The sequence below is a fragment of the Ammospiza nelsoni genome, chromosome 6 (assembly GCF_027579445.1).
Source record: "Ammospiza nelsoni isolate bAmmNel1 chromosome 6, bAmmNel1.pri, whole genome shotgun sequence".
Classification (NCBI taxonomy): Eukaryota; Metazoa; Chordata; class Aves; order Passeriformes; family Passerellidae; genus Ammospiza; species Ammospiza nelsoni.
The window spans coordinates 20,738,347-20,759,608 of NC_080638.1; the positions used below are offsets into that span (position 1 = coordinate 20,738,347).

The 21,262-nt window shown below is 41.1% G+C and overlaps 1 protein-coding gene across 1 annotated transcript in view; it reads left to right on the plus strand.

Annotated features, from left to right (window-relative positions):
- LRP5 (LDL receptor related protein 5) overlaps positions 1–21,262 on the plus strand; it is a 124,991-nt gene that overhangs the window by 82,386 nt on the left and 21,343 nt on the right. The window contains exons 8-11 of the mRNA XM_059473775.1: positions 16,331–16,547; positions 18,018–18,307; positions 20,293–20,519; positions 20,838–21,022. Of these exons, the coding sequence (XP_059329758.1) occupies positions 16,331–16,547; positions 18,018–18,307; positions 20,293–20,519; positions 20,838–21,022 (919 nt within the window). The remainder of the gene's footprint in view (positions 1–16,330; positions 16,548–18,017; positions 18,308–20,292; positions 20,520–20,837; positions 21,023–21,262) is intronic.

The following is a 21,262-nucleotide window of genomic DNA, read 5'->3' on the forward strand; positions in this document are numbered from 1 at the left end:
AGCTTCCTTTTTGAGAGGAATTTCCTCTAAGTATCTAATAGTTTGTTGCACAACAGCTGCATAGTCCAAGCACTTCCAAAACTTGAAATATTTTTTGTGTGGAAATGGCCAATTCTTTTACAATAAGAATCAGGGTTGGATGTGCTGAACAAATTCACCACAGTCAGTCTTTGAGTAAATTAGTTGATTTTTTTTTTACTCACAATTGACATGAAATTGGCAAATATAAACACTGTGATCCAAGTCAGGAAACTGTGTTATCCTTAATGTAAACAAACAAACCAACCTTCCCTATATCCAGAGAAACTTCTCAGATGATAAGCCATCAAGTCTAAATACAGTCCCAGATTTAAACAGGAAACTGATATTTTTGTAGTCACAGTGGCTGCCTCCTCCCATGTCCTCGTGCTCAAAACCCGCAAACATTTCCAATAGATGTGTGGAATGCTTGTTAAAAATGCTGTTCTTTTAAGTCAACTTGGTGTTGACTAGGGGTATCTAGGGGTAAAAATTTCATTATTTTGGTCTGTTTTGATGCTCTATCATGCTTTCAGCCATATTTAATAAAACCAGGGGAAGAGGTTCTCCATGAGTCTGTACCTCTACTGACACACAGAGTTCTCTGTGCATCCCTGTGTCCTGGCTTGTCATCCTTGCTGCCAGTGAGCTGGGGACTCAGGCTCAGACATGGCCTTGAGCCATTTTCTGTAGCAGGTAAAATGTGATTTATGTGTTCAGCTGGGGCAGTGCCAGGCACACAGGTCTGGGGGGTGTCTGTCTGTCCTTGCCCTGTGCTCCAGAGAGGCGCTGTGCCACTTCACCATGGTCACTTGGGTGGTGGGAGAATGATTCACATGAATCCTGTCACCCAGCAGTGCTCTGAGGTTTGTTCAGGTGGTGTTTGCTGTCCCTAAAGAAAGGAGCAATTGCAGGAGCTTCCTCAGTGAGTGATTAGAATGTGCTGCTCGCTGGGCAGAGGAAAAGGCTTTCTCACACACCCATGAGTGCAGGGCACAGTTCTGGCACACAGGGGCATCCGGGTTCTCCATGTATTGTCCATGAGCCTCTTCCTCCTGTAGTTCTGCAGTGTGGGTGCTGAGAGGTCTGTAAAAGTGCATTTTCTACCAGATCTGGAGTGTTGTCAAACTCCCCTCTACTTTTGCCCTCATAACTTCATTCCACCAGAATATTTTAAGTAACTAAACTGGTAAAAACTTAGCATTGAATAAATATGAAGAGATAAAGCTATACCCCAAGCAGATCTGCTCTGAAAAGGAAGTTCTAGACAGTCCACAAAATACTCTGAAAAGGTCTTCTCCTCTTGTAAATGGTGTAATTTTAAAAGATTCTCATGTTAAAAGTAAATGGTTAAATGACACTAAGAGGAATTAGTGAAGTTATAAATTAGTGAAATGATAAAATTAGTGAAATGATAAAAGCCCCTGCAGCTGGGAAGCAAAACTCAGTTTAGAAAGACAGATTTATTTTCCAGGCTTTTGTACAGTAAGACCTGGTAGACAGTTATGCTTAAATTTACATGGCAGTAAGCTGTGTCAGAAACTTCATTTAGTGGTGAGTTTGTTTTTATTTTCCAGAACAGTTATCTCTGCTTTGGGTAGTAAGTACTTGACCCTGGTGACTTGCACCGAGCTATCATTTTTCTATACTGTGGAGATGCAGTTTCATTTTTGCCTCTGGCATAAATGCCTAATTTCAAGATTAAATAATTACAATAATTTGTACATTGATTTTGAGCTTCTGAAGGGAGAAAATAGTAGTGCTGCAGTTTTGTGGTCTCAGCATTCAGAATAAGGAGTAACAGGAGCCATACATAGTGCCTTGGTTAAATATTTTGTATTCCTTTATAAATATGTTCAGCTGACCTTTCCCTTCAACTTTATCCTTACTACCCTCTTATCCACCGTCTGTCAAGAATGTAAAGCTCACATCCTTATTTTTGGTAGTTCCTGTGTGGTTTTTTAAAGATGTGTGCGTGGCAGTGTCAATCTGGAGGCAGCAGTGGCTCCTGTGACTTCACTAATTCTGCATTAAGCACAGCTCCATGTGAGCCAGAGCAGTGTGAGGTGCTGTCCTGAACGTTTTCTTGCATGCAGCGTGGGGATAACTGATAGCTTTCTGTACAAAGTGTTTGGATCCATGGATGGAAAGAACTGAGAGAGAGGCTAAGCACTGTAGTTTGTAAGTGGAAAATTGACCTCTAGTTAGCCTCCCCCTTCTTCTAAGTATACACTGTGTTTTGTTTGATAGTGGAAATCTAATCCTTTGGGAAGCACAAATTCCTATAACAGCTCTGATATGTATAAATAAACCCATATTCCTCATTACAAACAACATCAAAGCAATCACAGTATGGATTAAAATACACAACCCACCCTCCTCCATACTAATATGCAGCAATGCAGAGTTCAAATGAAGCCATTAGCAGTATCTCCAAGTATTTGGCAAAAGCAACCACACTTGTGTAGCTACGGGCGATGAAAGTCCCTACTACAGAAAGGGAGGGACAGGGGGAGTAGCCTGCATTGATCTAATTAGTCAATGGAGCACAAAGAATGTAAAATCTCATTATATATCACCAGGAAAATTTGGCTTGAGAAGTAAAGAATATGAAACTGATTTGTCCATGGGTGGGTTATTCGTGTCTTTAAATCTTCCAACAGGAAACAGGATTTCTGAGAACATCTTAGAAACGTGCACATGCACATACATGCACACACAGAGAAATATATACATATATATCTATCTGTATGTATGTCTGTGTGGATACATAGGCACATACATAGAGCCAGATCCTGAAATTTCTCAGCCCTTACCCAAGGTGTGTTTTCATGAGACAATTCCTGATTGGGAGAAATTGAAGATTTTGAATTATTTTTTTAAATTTGGATTGCTGATGCCAGTCACAGCCTGAAAGCACAGTGTGTAGGTGTTCCAGTGTTACTAAACCCAGACCTGGGGTTCATCCCATTGCCCCAGGCAGTGCAGCTCTCACGCACGTAACAGATCTTCTTCCTAAAGATCTGCTTTAAAATGGGCACTTAAAATGGCTTTTTGTAGCTTGCTTTTTGCCTTATCTTTGAAGCCTTTCAGGGATTTGTGTTACTTTTTTGGAATTTCTCTGAAACCCAGAGTAACTTAAAACATTTATATTTCAATTTAGGCCAAGTTTCTGTCCCAGTCAGTGTCTCCCAAGAGCTGAAGATACAAGTTAAGTGCCAATAAAAATTACAACACATCCCCCCCCATCACCAAAAATTTTAAAAACGGCAAAAACAACCCCAAAACCCCACAAACCTAGCACAATACACAAGCAGCCACCCACAAAGCCCCAAAGCTAAATAGCTAACTAGACAAAACAAAAGAGGAGAGGAAGAGACACAAGCACTGAAATGAAGAGACTAGTTCAGTCTTGCAGGTGGCCAGTAGCAGGAACAAAGGAAGAAGCCATCCTACTTCTTCCTCACAGAGTAAAACAGAAGGTTTGTGAGTCTCCAGAAGTTTGTAGAATCAGGAGGGGGATGGCATTTGGAGAAAATGAGTGTTAACACTGCGGGTGCAGTTAGTGATTTGACTCTTGATTGCTTATTTTTTAATAAATATTTAATGTTGGCTGTGTTCCAGCTGCATTCTGCTCTGCCCCAGCCAGACTTGTAGGCTCATTTTTGTTGGCCACTTTTGCATCTGTCCACTCTGGTTCTGCTTTGCTCCTTTCCCTTGAGCTCTGCTGCGACAAAAGCTCCCTACCTAACTCATCTTCTACTCTGGTTGAGGGTGTAATGTGGATTGAGGTCATGTCAGCAGTGACTTGATGAAAAGGAGAAGGATCCTGTGACCCTCAGCAGTCAAGGTGAGCACAAGTCAGATCCCACAGTTCTGACTGGGTGCTGTGTGCAGTAAACCAGCAAAAAGATCTTCCTTTCTCCCCAAAACAAGCAGCACATACCTGCTGGTCCCTCTCAGACATTGCAAACCCTCCAGGGCCCATCCTGAGCTATTTCTGAGCAGTGAACACATGTGACATGTTCAAATAGAGTCTAAAACAAGCAAAACTTCATGTTTAAGTCCAGATCTGCACAAAGAAAAAAATGTGCACCTCTACTGCTGACAGGGGCATTGAACTACCCAGGGGCTGTTGATGCTTCACAGCTACTTTGAGAATTCTCTGCTTGGTGGGGAAGGACACACTGGGACACAGAGCAGATCCAGTGCAAGGTTTTTCCTCTTTCCTGGAACTAAATCCCTGGTTGCCATTGCCCTGTGCCTGTCCACAGATGATTTGTTTCTGAACATACAAGTCTGTTTCCTCTTTCCAAAAGTCAGGTGATTGGAATTAACTCTCGGAGTTGAAAGAGTGCTGGTTTTTCAGTCTGTGTCAGAGTAGAAGTCTTTTAGGTGGTTTTTGGCTTGCAGGTCCCCATTGCCATTGTTCTGTCAGAAATTGTGAAGGCACTGGAGTGCCTCAGTGGGAGATACTGCACAAGGGAAACTGATTCATTTGTATGTAGAAATTAATGACTTTCACCACGTTATAAATAAATAAAAATAAAACATGAGCAGACTGAAAAACACATGTGCAGGTGGACATCCCAGGACCAGGTTTTTGATGAGGCAGGTCTTGTCCTTGAAACACACCCTTACATTCTCTGCTTTCCTTAAAGCCAGGAGTGCTGTGCAAGATGTAAGATAAAAGGATAGCTGGAGCTAAAGCAGGAATGCTGAGCCCTTTTTGGAACAGGACTAGAATGCTTCACAAGTGTGGGGTTCTGCCATTTGAACCAAAGTCTAAACCTAACTTCAGGAAAGAAGTTGAATATTTGTGTCCATTTGCAGGCCTGCAAACTTGGTGCCATTTATAATGAAAATAAAAACCATTGACAATTACTGAGGTTGCTAAATGAGAAATTACTGAAATACAATGCAGGGTTGGCAGAGGGCTGTGGTAAAGGCTAGAGGGGGTTTCTCCACAACCCAATCATGTTTTAGCTGGTACTGGCAGCTTAATACCTAGACCCCTGCAGGTGCCACATTTTCAAGACCTGGATCTCAGCCATTGTTCTCTGGAGCTCGACTTGACCCTTAAGTGAGAGGCTGGAGGGAATGGTTTATACTTAGGAACTGTGAATGCAGCACAGTGTCTCATTTTGAGTATCTGCTGCGCTCTTGCAGCAGACTTCTTAAATGAAAAGGCAGAAGGTAGCTAAAATAGACTGTCTAGCCTTTTTATGAGCTGCTTTGTTTTAAAGTTGGCTGTAGGAGTGAGTGGAATATTAGCTGTGGTATGTTGAGGTAGACTGCATCTTGACCACACCACTGAAAAAGTGTGCTCGAATATTTAGTACAGTTTGCAAAGACAGTGACTGCAACTCCAAAATCAGATGTCGCACTTCCTTTTTTTTGTTGTTTATTCCATTGCAAAAAGTGACCTCTTAGAGGAGCAGGACTTCTGCATTGTGTGTACTCATAGAGGAGGTGTGTGAGCCTGCAGACACTGGGGGAAATAAGGAGTGCCATGGACAGGGCGCTGGGAGCCACCGAAACCATGGCTTTGGTTGGGAAGGGCTCCCCTGCCCCCCAGTCATGTGCTTTTTCAGTAATTCAAATGACAAGGCAGCTAAGTCATTTGCTTTCATTAACCACAAGCTCTAGGAAGAACAAATTTAAAGTATGCAAGTGCTTTCCTAAAATTAATATAAAATAAGAGGAGGGTAATAATATATCTGAGGAATATTTGTTAGCTAGTAGTCTCTTCTCCTGATATTTCAAAAGCTGGGTCTGATACCCATGTCTCAAACTATGATCACAAGAGTTGCCTGAACCCATGTAGTACTGAGTGAGAGAAATATATTTGTTTTTCTCTTTGGTAACAGTTTGTTGTTGTCAAGTAGATTATTTTCATTACTATGTCAAAATGACTTTTGGATCCAGGACATTCTTGGTGTGAAGTCCCATGCTAGTCTGACCTGTGGCATGCAGGTTTGCCCAACTACAATTCCTCAGAATTTTCTAATGTGTTACAGTGAGGTTTTTTAATTGAATGAAACTACATAGATATGACAAAATGTCTTCTGTAATCTGTGATGATACTGCAGATGCTTTTCCTCTTCCACTATTAAATATTTTGTCAAGTGTATGGAAAGGTGTGGGGCTATGAAGAGAAACAAGATTTCAGAGTGTGTTGTCACCTATTTTTACTTAAGAATATGCTCACAAAGACTGTCTAGAAAGATGCAGCTTTAGGCTACATGTGGGAGACTTTACTCCTGTGGAGTAGTAATTACCTCTAGATAGCAAAACCAGACAGAAATTTTACATTGTTAACTATTCATGAGCTTTAAACAACACTTGGAAATATATCTGAAATCTAAGTTTACCCTGTAAGTCTAAGTTCTGAAGTTTAACCTGGAAAAGAAAGTAGAAGTTCTGTAATTTGCCACTGTGCAGCTTTTTTTCCTTAATCTAATTATATCAATCTTAACCAAAAAAAAAGAAAAAGGAAAGAAAAAAAATGGCTTTTTTTTTTCCCCTCTTATGGTTATGTTTGAGACTCACTAGCATAATTGTGCCAAAACCAGGGTTGAAGTTTCTTGCTTTATAAGAGCGTTGCTGTTTTCAGAGCTGGCAGATTGTCTGTTCACAATGGATTCCATATGTGCTGGAGACCACAACGTGAAGGGATTTACAGAGTACAAGTTGGAGTGCAAATAGTGGAGGTGGGAAGCCCTCATCTCCCTGATTTTTAGTTTAAAAGGGCTTCATTAAACAGCAGTCGCACAGAATCCCAGAATGGTTGGTGCAGGAAGGGACCTCTGGAGGTCATGTCCAGCCCCCACACTCAAGCAGGGCCACCTAGAACTGGCTGCCCAGAGCACATAACTTGTGAATATCTCCAAGGATGGAGGCTCCACAGCCTCCCTGGCCAGCCTGTGCTCTGGCTTGGTCAGTCTCACAGTGAAAAAGCATTTCCTGATGTTCAGAGGGTATCGCCTGGGTTTGAGTCTGAGTTCGTTGCCGCTGGTGCTGTCACTGGGTACTACTGACAAGTGGTGTGGCTCTGCATTTTTGGCTCCTTTCCTGCAGGTGTTTACATACATTCATGAGCTTTCTCCCTGAGCTTTTCCCAGGCTAAACAGACACATCTCTTTCAGCTTTTTTTTTTCCATAAGAAAGATGTTAATCACCTTTGTAGCCTTTTGCGGTGCTCACACCAGCTCTTTGTGCTGAGGAGCATGGAACTGGACACAGTACTGCAGGGGAACCCTCATGAGTGCTGAGCAGAGGAGGATTAGCTCCCTTGCCCTGCTGGCAGCACTCCTCCTGATGCAGCCCAGAGTGCCCTCACCTTCTTGCAGCAGGGGCACATGTTCAGCTTGGTCTCCACCAGGACCCCCAGACCCTTCTCTGCCCAGGTGCTGTCCACCCAGCACGTGCAGGTGCCTTGGCAGGGTTCCTCCCCCGCTGCAGGATATTTGGTACACTCTCTGTAGATTGCTATTGACCTTGCTACAGAAAAGGCTAAATAAAAAAGTAATGTTCTGTGGCCCTCAAGTTCTGCATGAATGCTGTGTCCAAGGGTAATCAAGCTACCTGCATTCATAAAATGTAGTGTGCATTACACCCACAAAAATAAATGAATGAATGACAAGTGGATGTAGTTCTTTACCATATTTCTGTCATTTTAAGCAGTTTACACCTTTCCATTGTTTCAGACTTCCAAAAGTCTGAAACTGGAATGCAGGAGAAGAAAATGCTGTTGTTGTGTTTCAGAGTGGCTCACTCTTAGGTTGCTTTGCTTCACCTGGACTTTATTCACACAGCACTATAGCTGAGAGAGGACAGGACAAGTTTCAGGTTTTAATTCAAATTCTTAGCCTGTCTGGCTGTACAGCCACAAAAAGGCATGTGCTGGCAGAGGAGGAAATGAGAGCAAGCTGCAAAGTTTGATGTGTAGGAGAGGTTCTTGAACTGTCTCTTCCAGTGGCTGAAAATGATCCTGAAGTTGCTGGGCTATTGTGTAATAAATTTATAATCTCAGCTGTGTTAAGAGAGGCGAACAAACATTTTAAAACTTTACTGCTGGCTTCAGTTTTCTCAAGTGGAGCCAAGCATTCACCTGGGGAAAAGAAGATTTAACACTCTTTTTTAGATACCTGTGGAACAACACTGACTTTTGTAGCTTTTAATCCAAAGCAAGAGGAGAATCAAATTTAAGAGCTTTTTCCTAGGCATATCAAATAGTGTTGTACTGGTAGCAATGAGATCCAGGAGAAACAGTTTCTTGTATTCACATAACCCTCTAGAAGCAAATAAAGAGAGCTGGAAGTCTTCATATGCATTTCTAGGGGTACTAACTTGAGAAGAAATAATACTGTTCGAATTATCATGCTTCAGTTTTTCTTGGCTGAAAAAATCCCAAGATTCCTTTTTCTTTTTATGCAAAAGTATTTTCAGGAAATATTCTTTGATTATGTAACTGTTTTCACAGAAACAGCTTTAAACTAATTTTCCAGTAGAATATGATTTCTAATATTGGGTATCTGACTCCTGAGGAGACTTCTGTGAATACCCTTGCAACATCTTTCATTTCTGCCATTGACTTCTTCTAAGCTGAGAATAGACTTGTCTCTAGTTCCTTAAGAAATGAAAAAAAAGTTTGCATTGCCTTCATTCTGTGTTACTGAGATGAACTGCTTTTTTTTGTTTGTTTTGTTTAAGCCTTAGTTCAGAATTTCAGGAGTTTCATGCCGAATTTTTTGTGTGTGTGTGTGTTCTTATAGGCAGCTTACCAGTGATTCCTTAAAGCTTTTTTGTTGTCAAAAGGTCCATCAGTTTTAAATAAAGCTTGAGTATGTGTTTCTGATTAATTGAAAACTTTCTGTACAAGTATTGGCAAGTAGATTGATAGCACAACTGCAAGTAGTTTTGTTTAATTTTGAATATGTGATTTTATACAGCTTTAAAAAAAAATCAGCAGTGTTATGCCATAGATAAAGATGAACAAGTGCATTGTAGGGTGATGTCTTTATGTTCCAACCCTTAACATTCTATAGTTTTGAGTTGCTTTAACAGATGGAAGTTGCATCCAGGCTGGATGCTGTTGTGCTCAGAGCTGCATATGGATTTCATATTTGGTGGAGTTCCTTCAAAGACTGGAGTATTGGACAGCATTGGCTTGGCCTTTCACCTCTTATTTCTCTATCTCTTGAAAGTATTGAAAGTATTATGAACCAGAAATGTCATGTCCAGTCTAGAAGCAAACTCTCTCTGCTGTTAATGTGAGTTTTGGGTTGGCAAGCATCATTTCAAGCTTTCTCTCCTCTTACACTTGAGAGCTGTATTGTTTGAGGAGATGTTTGTAAGACCCTGGCAAGGAGCAGTGGGTGTAGCTGGTGATCTCCTGTGATCCCTCTCTTTCCTTTAAGAGCCTGAGTACTGCTAAAATCATATTTGACCTCAGGGGCCTTGAGGATTCCAATCTGGAGATTCTTCTCCTCCTGATTAGGATCAGAAGATAGGAAATACTTTCCTCAGATGATCATTTCTAGCCTTTCTTTCTAAGTAAGCTTTGCCTCTTGCTCCTTTCAGGACTTACTATTAAATTACTGAGTTAGACCTTTAAAAGTGCATGTGTGCTGAGGCCAAAGTCCATCTGGTCCTAATTTCTAACTCCAACAGTGAACCAAACCAGGTATCTGCAGAAGAAGAGAAGCTGGGTGTGCGTATGCTATTTACCTGAATAGCTCTCTCATATTTCAATTATTTTTAAGCTCAGGGGCTTTCCCTTGACATGGCAGGGCAACAGTTGATCCATATAGTTTGGGTGCTTGGGAGATACGAGTTGAGTCGTCAGCATTTCTGCCTTTGCCCTTTATTAAAATACTCTGTTGGAGAAGTGTGTTTGTGGCTCACATGAAATGCTTTATTGGTTTCATCTACTACTCCATCATTCTTGCTCTAGCCTGAGCTGCCATGGGAGCAGCTGCTTGTCTGCTACAGAAAGAACTCCTTTAGAAATAAACATCCTTGAAAAAAACAATTCAAAACAGTGAAAATGTTACTGTTTTCAGTTACTGGTGTTTCATTGTCCTTCTCTTGTAAATTCGGTCTCCTGTAGTAGCAGGTTTTCAGTTGTGCTGCCCTTCAGGGAGGGAAATACTGCCATTAAATAATTACTTTTAAAATGCATATTTCCCATTCCCCCTTTAAAACTGAATCCTGGTTTCTGCTGATAGGTTGTTAAATGAGGATAAAAACATCCATTCTTCCAGGTGTAGTGCCATAAATGGACATACCAGCTAATCTAGGGTCTATTGTTTAACCTTGGCTTTCCCGTGGAATTTCTGTGCATGAGACTTGTGGTGACTTAGGGCACAAGGGATCATTGCTGTGCTCCTTGAAGCACTGTATGTGCCTAGCACGGTGTGAAGAGCTACAAGTGACTTCAGATAATTGCACTGTGGTGAGGCTGAGAAAAAGAATATGTTATGATTCTCCAGGGCAATGCTAAGAAGTTGAGCTCTGAGCAAGAGGTCCCACTGTGCTGGACAAAACACCAGCAGCTGAATCTCAGTTTGCTGTGGACAGAGGCTGACTGCAGGAGACCCTGCGTTGTAAGGACTCTGGAGGGGGCATGACTCGACCAGTGTTTCTCAATCAATTGTGCAGGAACCCCTCATTGGCTGTGACATAAAAGATTATTTTTGAAAAAAAAACACTAAAATCCACCTATTTTGGGGCATGGAAACAAAAATAATTAAAATACCAGTAGTACATACTACATTTATCTTTGTATTTCTTTGCAAGTTAATGTTAAGCATTGTAACATTGGACAGGAGACAGGTTTTTCTTTGGAAGGATTGACCAGTATTGGTGCCACTTTCTGTGTCAAGATCTATTGTTTCTGCTATTTTTGGCATCTTTTTGACTTTTTAAGAAATTCCAGTTGGCTGCTGAAATTGCTGATTGGTTTTTTGGACTCAAAAGTTTACCACAAGTCTTTTTTCATATCAAGCTCATTGTGTTTCTTTTAATGCCTTTCCTCCATGCTGTACATGTACATTACAGATGTCCTTGCAGTCCGAATATCACCATCAGAAAAACAACATGGTAGATATTTACAGGATGTGCTATTTCCACAGACTTCTAGTGGTCTATTGAGTTGAGAAAATGTTTGAATATGGAAAGATAATGTTACTGGATTATTCTAGTCCCTTGGAAGAAATGGGAAATCATGAGAGAAAAATTAAGATACATGAATTTTAGAAATACTCCTGTGAAAAGTTTAAATTCTTCTTCACCTTTCCCAGACCAGATATCTAGAAGTTGGAAAGGCATATTGTTTTCATAATGGGTGTTAGCTAAATTTCAGATTTGTTGCATGTCCCTTTAAGCTCACAGTGGTCAGAATTTGAGAATGAAAAACTATTTACTGAAGGTAAAATTTCCCTCAGGTGCATTAAATAAGCAGCTTCTACCTAAAAATAAAACTGGAATACTAATTCAGTAGTTTCTGCATGCTTTAGGGGCTAGCCACTAGTTGCCATAAATTATTTTCGTGTTTAACTTTTCCCCCTTATAGTAGTTTTTAAGTATGTGATTGTGTTCCTGCCTATGAGAGGTAGGTTACAGAATTGACCAGCTGTACCCTTAATCCTCTGCTATCCTCTAAGCAGAAAAATTTCTGGAAATGTCAGGCTGATGTAATTCATGGAGAACATTATTTACTCTTAGAAGAGGCTTATAAAACATAAGCAGGTTCAAAATCACAGTCTTGTTAACACGGCCTTTCCAACAAGAAGATCATCCATCTATCAGTGTCTGCTAGAGCCTATTTCATGTGCTTGTATTTTGGAAAGTCTGTCTGAAAATGCAGTACTCTCTGTGGAGCTAAAAAATGTTGTGAAGTCCTAAGAGAACACTAGGTGTGATGGTGATTTCTTATGGAAAAATATGAACAGATCACCACTGCGAATAAATAACTGCTTCACATAGTAGTAATATAAGCACAAGGATAACAATGTGTTTTGTTTACATTATTTCCAGAGAAAAGGGGAGATCACTATGAAGTATCACTTTTTATTCTGTAGATTTATATTCTGTTGCATTTGTCATCTTTGTAGGTGGTTGGGTTGGTTTGTGGGTTATTAACAAGTCACTCTTTTATCCCAAAGCATTGATGAAAGGTGGCTGTGTTTCAGCTGTTGGAAATATTAATGAATGGCTTACACTCAGCTGAATATAGACTGTGGTATAGACTGCTCACAGCTGCTTCACTCTTCTCTTTTTGGGGCAGGCTTCTTACCCATAGGAGTTTTCTATGTAGTTCCATTTTTCTTTGTCTTTTTCTTTCCCTGCTGACTTTCCTGTTTTCTTTTCCATGCTACCTACCCGATCTGTCTCACAAGTTCTTTCTTGAGCTAGAGAAGGCTGGCTATGTTCACTGGAGGTGCCATTCCAGAGCCTGCTGGTGAGAATCCTTAGAAGCCATTCAGAGCAGCATTGAGGTTGGAAGGGACCTGGAGCTCAGCTGGCCCAAGCCCTGCTCAGACAGGGTCACCTGGAGGGGATGCTGGGGGCCATGACCAGATCACTTGGGAATTGCTCCAACAGTGGAGATTACACAATTTCCTTGAGCAGCCTGTTCCAGTTCTCAGGCACCCTCACAGCAAAAGTGCAGCTTTCCACAAGACCTGCAAGATTCACAGAGCTACAGGCCCACCACATGAGTCCCCTGAAATTGCCAGTCATGTCGCTTTACTGTTGCCAAGCTGCTGTGTCTGCTCACATAGTGATTCAGCTCAGCCCAAGAATTGATTTCCATTTGACTGCATCTTTGTCTTTAGCAATCAAATAAATTTTGTTTTTATCTTAGTGACTGAAATAGAGGGGTATGGTCTTAGAGGTCTCTTTGTTTTTCTGTCAAAAGATGTCCTGTGTCTATGCTGAGTAGCTGTTTTTTTCATAGATGCACCTGAAATACAGTTTGACTACATGAATCATGCTGATGTGTAGAATTTAATTGCATTGTTTTACTTTAATCTTCTTCAAAGAACCAAGAGCTTTTGAGTGTTATATTTAGAAATATTTGTAAAATCATTTTGCATACATTGCAGCAGCATCTAAAAAAAAATCACACCTTACCACCTTCTTGTGTTTTTCAGTTCATTAAGGCGTTTGATGTTGATTTCACTTTGCCCACAACAGATTTTAGCTGAGCTTGGCAAGGCGTCATTAGGACATTTGTCATTGAAGTCTTGAGACTAATCAGGGGCTTTCAGTGTGTGACGCTGTTCAAGGGGAGCTTTCAGTGTTTCATGTGTAAAGCACAACACATTTAGTGTTTCATTTATCCTTTGAGATCCATTTATCACTTACAGAGAGGGAAAGAAAACCCTGAGTAGAATAAAGCCTATTCTAGTCAATTTGTGCTAAATTATAAGGATTGCACCTTAAAGTCTTCCCTTTTGTCTGAAGTCAGCAGATCTTGGTTGTCAGATATTAAAAGATGAGTTAATATGGTATTTTATTATCTTTTCTTGTCTTTCCTCCATGTTGTACATGTATGTTGTAAAGGTTCTTGCAGTCCCAATATCACCAGCAGAAGAACAACATGGTAAATATTTACATGATGTGCTATTTCCACAGGCTTCTAGTGGTCTGTTGAGTTGAGAAGATATTTGAATTTGGAAAGGAGAGGGTAAAGATCTTAGTGGATTATTCCTGTCCCTTTGAAGAAATGGGGAGTGCTGATTTAATAGCAGGAGTGGTGCTTTTGGCCATATGGTGGGGCCTGTTTGTAGATTTTTACTTTGAGTCCTCGTGGTTTCACTTGATATGCTAGAGTGGAGCTGGATCTCTGGGAAGGTGGATGGCAGCAAAATTTGAAGTAAAGGCTGTGTACATGTACCTTTATTGACCTGCATGTGACACCTCCCTGTTCAAGCTTTGCCCTGGCTCCTGCTATGATACCAGCTCAGGGGGAGAGTTAGCATTTCCTGCTTGTTGCCATGAGGTTACTAGCATTTAGATGGCTCAATTGCTCTCAGCACAGAAAAATCCTCCAAATCAGAGCTGCCCTTTCTGCATCCAAGGGAAACCTGCTTGCATTTGTAGGTGTTCTGTCTGTAGTATTAGGGAGGAATGTTTGGGAGAGAGAGAGCAAACATTTACTCCATCATTTTCTTAACCAAACTACAAGCTATTAAACATGTTATTGCTTTCTGATTCCACATTTTGGACCTCCTTTCCCACTGTGTTGAACAGTGTATAATTTAAGGGTGTTGCAGTAAGGTCTCTCTTCTCTTCCCCAGGCTGAGGAACACCAACTCCCTCAGCCTTTCTTCACAGCAGAAGTCTTGCAGCCTCCTGATGATTTTTGTGGCCCTCCTCTGAACTGGCTCTCAGTCTCTCTCGTACTGGGACCCCAGAGCTGGCTCCAGGTGTGGCCTCCAGGTGTGGCCTCCCCAGAGCAGAGCAGAGAGGGAGAATCACCTCTCTCTACTGCTGGCCACCCTGCTTTGGATCCAGCCCAGGATATGAGTGACTTTCCTGGCCAGGAGCACACATGGCTGGTCCATGGAGATGTTTTTCACCCACCAGCACACCCACATCTTCAACAGGGCTGCTTTCACTCCCATCATACCCAGCCTGTGTCAGTGCCAGGGTTTGCCCTGACCCAGGTGCTGCATCTTGCACTTGTTGAACCTCATGAGATTCCTGAAGTTCTGCAGCTTAGTGTTGTCTGCAGCATCCACAGATGTGCATGGGTTTCAATAAATGTGTCTGTATCCTTGGATTCAGTCTTCCCTTGTACATTTCAGTCAGCAGCTCTAGTGTTTGGATTATACTTCTACTGTCCATTTCTGTAAAGGTAGATGGAAATGTGGAAGCTTCATCCTCATCCTGCTGCTACAGTGTTGTGAGGGAGATGCTGTTTCTAAGTGTGGCACCAGATTGGCTCCAGCACCTGAGTATGTGTGACGAACTTTTGAACCTGCAGTATTGCCTGTGGGACTGAGAGATCTCACTTCTAAATAAGTGAGCTTTTAGCGTCTGCCTGGACATGATGTAATGACATAATTGCAGAACCATTTGGCTTTTAACCACCGATACAGCTTTTTTTTTTCTTTTTAATGTACTCTATTTAGCTTAACAGAATAAAAAGATATTAATCTTCATTCTCTGCTACTCCATCAAGTAAGTTGATGGGCAGATTCAAAGCTCCCTTGAAACTTGGTTTGCAGGAATGCCAGTGTTATTTTTAACTGTCTCCAGCAGGAGGCTTTTTGTCTGGAAGGAGTCCAGGGGTGTACATTGTAGCCTCTGCTCAAACTCACTGCTGTTAAAGGGCTGATTTTTGTGCAGGGCACAGGTGGGTGCAGTTGTAGCAGTGGCTGACTGCTCACCTCTGCTGTTGGGCTGGTGGCAGCTGGAAAATCCAGTGCGTGTCCCTCGTGTGGATTTGCCTTGGCTGGATGCCAGGTGCCCACCAAAGCAGCTCTGGCACTCCACTCCCCAGCAGGACAGGGCAGAGAAAATGCAATGAAAGGCTTGTGGATCAAGATAAGGACAGGGAGAGATCACTCAGCAGTTATAGGCAGTTATTTGTCATAGGCAAAACAGGCTCAGCTTGGGGAAATTACTTTCATTTATGGCTAATCAAATCAAAATGCACACTGTTTTCAAAAATCTGTAGAGTATTGTAAGGTTTTAAAGTGGAGATTTCGTTCTTAAATGTATTTGGATTTAAAATAAACTTACTGAAACTTATGCATGAGTGTACTGAAATCCACGTGCTAGTTTAGAAAGATGTGATAATTGTCATTGGTCATGTAAAAAAAAAAGTAATTTCAGATGCTTCTGCTGTTTATTGTATATGAACAGAGCCTTACAACTCTAGTAAAATTGTGGTAAAAGTGATGGTTGATTTTGACTGCCAGAATTAAGGCATTTATGGTTTCATATTACACTACAATAGTTACACATATTTGTAATAAAAGATAGTTATTGCTCTAACACTTAGAAATGTAAAAGTTAGATCCTTAAATCACAAGAAAATAGAAGCACTGCATGGAGAAGGGAGCATAATCACCTACAAGGTACAGGTTTAATATGAATCTGAATAAACAATTTCCAAATAACAGCAAAGAGGAGATTATTTAAAATCTCAATCACAGATCATGGAAAGGATATGCTGGGAATATCAAGAGCTACTTGCATAGCAGTAGCTATTCAAAATACAATTGATATTGCTGTTTTAATTGTACCCACATTAGAGAAGATTATTTTTTCCTTTTTTTTGGGCATCCCACAGGTCATAAACATTGACGGAACAATGAGGAAAACCCTCTTAGAAGACAAGCTTCCACACATATTTGGGTTCACGCTGCTGGGGGACTACATCTACTGGACTGACTGGCAGAGAAGAAGCATTGAAAGAGTTCACAAGATAAAGGCCAGCAGAGACATCATTATTGATCAGCTGCCCGATTTAATGGGCCTTAAGGCAACGAGTGTCACCAAGGCATTTGGTAAGCATGGGCAACATAACATGGGTCTCCAGGAGTCTTTATATGGCCTTGCTTTCATTAAACAGCTGTTGATCACTTGTAATGAGAATAACTGTGATCTGATGGGTTTGAAAGGAAAATGACACCTATAGTTTCTAAAGTTGGGGAAATACAGTGTTGCAAAAGAAGTTGCTTCCAGTTTTTAGTGACATAAATCTTCCAGAGCTTTCACTACACTCTTTCAGTTTTTATGAGGATTTTATTGCTCTGTGCTACAGGAATCATTCTCAGAGAAATGCTCTATTTCCTGCTGCTCTTTCCTTCCAGAGCAAAGTCCCATGATGTTAGCAGAATTCTTTTCACTGTTGGGTTATATAGGCACAGTCAGTCACCATTGCAACACTGCCCCAAAGCATGTGGCACTTAAATGTTAACTCTTAACATCTCAGTTATACCTAAATCTTAACAACTAAAACTTGCCCTTAGCAAGGTATCAGCAGCTGGATCTCCATGTCCTTCCATTGCATCTCTGAAAGGTGCAGCCTGTGTTTGAGGTCCTCCCCTGGCACTGTGCAGCAAGTGTCACAGGACCTCCTGGCTTCACTGCACCGCAGATTTTACAGCTACCAGGAACACTGGAATTTGGGCATAGCAATAAACAGATTCATTAGTCAGCTGTTAAAATTACTGAGAAGAGTCACAATGGAGAAATGGCATCAGTCTGAAATACGTATGCCCTGAAATAGGGAAAATGAGAAGAGCCGTGGTTGAGACTGATCTTTGAGAATTTCTTTTGTGTGTGTGGTGACATACTTAAAATACCTAAATCCTTGGCTCCAGCAGATGGAGAGAGGCACTCATGTATGTGTTGGTCCTTACTTTCCCCTACATATTCCATCCCCATCACATGAAAAAATAAGTGTGAGATTGTGTTGATCTTGTTGGAACTGCTGCTGCTAATGACTCTTCTCAGCTTTAAATTAAACAGGTGGAAAAGACCTGCGATTATCCAGCTCTTTTCTCGCCCTTTTGTATCACTGAACATTTGTAAAAGCTGGTGGTTTCAAAGAGATACAAAGATGGAGTACTTGGTGAAAAGTAGCTAATTAATGATCTGTCTTCAGTGAACAAATTTAATCTTTGTGGAGACAAGAAAGATCTGTTTGTAGATGGTATTTGTACAATAGGAAGGATAGGCCCAGCTTTGTAATCCTGGGTAGACAGGAAGAATCCATTTGGAGTGCTTTTTTTTTTTTTTTTTTTTTTTTTTTAAGAATTCCCTGCTGACAATTCATAGTGTTAACTTATTTTGGAAAGTTATACTATGTTTTTGCTCAACCTCCTGTGCTCCCCTTTCCCTTTTACCTTTGCAATGCACTAATATGTGTTTTGGTTTAGTTGTTGGGGGTTTTTTTTGGGTTTTTTAAGGAACTAATTCAATGCACTAATACCTGTTCTGGTTTGTTGTTTTGTTTATTTATTTTTTCAAAGGAACTAATTCATGCACAGAGAACAATGGAGGCTGCAGCCACCTGTGTTTCTTTACACCCCAGGAGGCCAGGTGTGCCTGTCCCATCGGCCTTGAGCTGTTGAGTGACATGAAGACTTGCATCATTCCTGAAGCCTTCTTAGTTTTCACAAGCAGAGCAGCAATTCATAGGATTTCCCTTGAAACCAATAATAATGATGTTGCTATTCCTCTTACTGGAGTCAAGGAAGCATCTGCTCTGGATTTCGATGTCTCTGATAACAGAATCTATTGGACTGATGTTAGCTTGAAGGTATTACTGACGTGTGAATTCCTTGAATATAAAGCCACAGAGCAGTTACTTTGATCTAACAAAGGTCTCTGTTACATGATCTGTCCTGCAGTTGCCAGTGTTGTCATTGAATTGCATCCAAGGAGACCCTTGGAGATGAAGACAGTTGCATTGCTGAATGCACAGTAGGGTGACAGGCATCTTCCTGCTTCAAATAAAAACCCAGAGTGGTGTCTGCTCGTACCAAATGCCTGAATCTTGGATGCTGGATGTGTTGCATTCATATATGTATCTGCTGTAGAAAAGCTGACTTTATGTCAGAGTAGAGTAATTTAAACATTGAGCTCAGCAGCCCCCTGAGTTTTCTATCCTCTTCCAGTTTTGACTTGGAAGACAATTGTACTCAGCATTAACATTTGACAAGTGAACTTTGGATTGTTTGCTGTTAGTCTGTGGCTTCAGCTTGGCACAGAAAAAGCCAGGGAACTTGTCCAGTCTCCAGCACACTGTGTTAAGGGCCCACCTGCCCCCAGTTCTACCTCAATGTGTTCCCCAGAACACATTTCCTGTGATGTTTGGTACACATCCAGGTGCATGCTAAACTCAGGGTTCTGCTCTTCATCAGGGTTACTTTTGAAGTGAAATAAGTATTTGGTAGAAAATAACAGATTCACTTCACTGGAACTTAATTATTCTATTTAGACTCTTAACAGGTTTTCCAAGAGCAATCAGAGTTTCCTTGCCAGTGTGCCCAAAGCTCACTTTTGGAGCCTGCAGGGCTTGGGCAGTTTCCTTAGCCTCTCTGTTGGGACTAATGAGGGCTGTGCTTCAGAGTTAGCAGTGCTGCCTGTGCTGTGGACAGCGTTCCTTCAGGAGGAGTGCCAGTGTAATAAATTAGTGCAGTGTAGACACAGTTACTGAATAAATCTCGCACAAGCATGTGGAGAGCAGGAGTTATGGACATCTTAACCATTTGTACTGGAAAGCACATCAGCTGCATCAGAGAGTAGATCTCAGTCTGTGCAGAACTGGAAAACATTTTACTTGTTTGTTGCCTCCCAAATTTTCCAGCATACTGTATTTTCATATACATACCAGATATCTTCCAGCACCTCTGGGTTGTCATTCCCCTTGTCCCCCACATCTAGCTGCTCAGGAGCAGGTATTATAACTTCAGAGCTCACAGTGATCTCCCTTTCCTTCAGTGCTCGCCACTTCCCTGGTCTCTGCATGCCTCTGGTTATAAGAGGACCCATTTTCAAATACTACACTATGTGATTTCATGTAGGGTTTGACATTTACCTTTAAAAGTGTAAAATGTCTCTGACCCTTACACATCCATGTACTAAATTATTAAGAAATCAGTAGCTGAAATATTGGCAGGCATGTAGACTGCTTGCTCAGTGCTGGTAAGCAAGGGTGGGTATTTGGTCCTGCAAGTTACTATTTACCTGGAGGTTGTTTCTGTGCTGTTAGCAGTGACTTATTAATATGTGTGCAGTCCTTGCCCTATGACTTATTTGATGAGTGTCCATAACTAAAATGTAGATGAGCTCAGTAGATTTGCTCTGATGTAGACATGCTCCAGGTGACTGATTATGAGAAACAATTTAATTTAGATACCACTGAGATGTGCTTCTGAGACATAAAACATTACAGGGAATTAAATAATTTTTTTAAACCAGCTTTTTGTGTGCAAATAGAAGAGAGGGAGAGGTGTCAAGGAAGAATCTGCAGCTACATACTGCTTTCTGAAAATCATGTCCTTTTCAGATGTCTTGGTCTGGCCATCAGAAACCACTAGCTTTCTGAAAAATTCAGGTGTTTTTCTCCTAAGAATTTCTATGTCTTTTTTTGACAACAGAAATTAGTTGCTTAAAAAGTAACAATGTCTTGGGTTTTTTGTAATAATTTCTTTCTGTACACCAAACTTCATGATCATTATTCCTTTTTATTTCACTGGGGTATCCATAAGCACTGTAACATTTTTCACCATTGTTTTCCAGACCATAAGCCGAGCTTTCATGAATGGGAGCTCTGTTGAACATGTGATTGAGTTTGGGCTAGATTATCCTGAGGGAATGGCTGTGGACTGGATGGGCAAGAACCTCTACTGGGCAGATACTGGTACCAATCGCATCGAAGTCGCCCGCCTGGATGGGCAGTACAGGCAGGTCCTTGTGTGGAAGGACCTGGACAACCCAAGGTCTCTGGCTCTTGATCCCACCAAAGGGTAAGGGACTCTGTTGTTTTTCAAAGCTTTGTGTGGGTGTTCTTGTATGTAACAAGTTGTTTGGCACAGCTCTGTTTCTTCAGAATCTTTGAAAAGGCAGTAAACCTTCCACCATCCTATGAGTTACAATAAAAAAGGAGTAATTGTCAAAAGTACTATTCTGCCTTTGTGTTAAAAAAAGGAGTATTGTGATGCTGCACATAACCATGTGGGGTTTTTTTGTTTTTTTTTTTTCAAGTGCTGCAAAGAAATTTAGACAGGCAGAGCATGCAGCTATACCTGGCTGATGTCCTGTTTTTGTTGCACTTCTCATTGCAGATACATGTACTGGACTGAGTGGGGAGGCAAGCCCAGGATTGTCCGAGCCTACATGGATGGCACAAACAGCATCACTCTGGTGGACAAAGTGGGGCGTGCCAATGACCTCACCATTGATTATGTGGACCAAAGGCTCTACTGGACTGACTTGGACACAAGCATGATTGAGTCATCAAATATGCTGGGTAATCTAATCTTTTATTACACCAGGCACTACAGAAATATGCACTCGCCATAGTAAAGTAATTGAATAATAGAAAATGTGAGCAATATAACTAATAGTAAATCTCTGTGTATATTTTCTTATAAAAGGAAATGGAGAGTTAAGTAATTTTGAGAAAATTTTAAAAACTTTCATAAATTAATAACCACATGATGAGATGTCATTTCTCTCTGTTGGTGTGAAACTGTCTGTGTTGTACCAA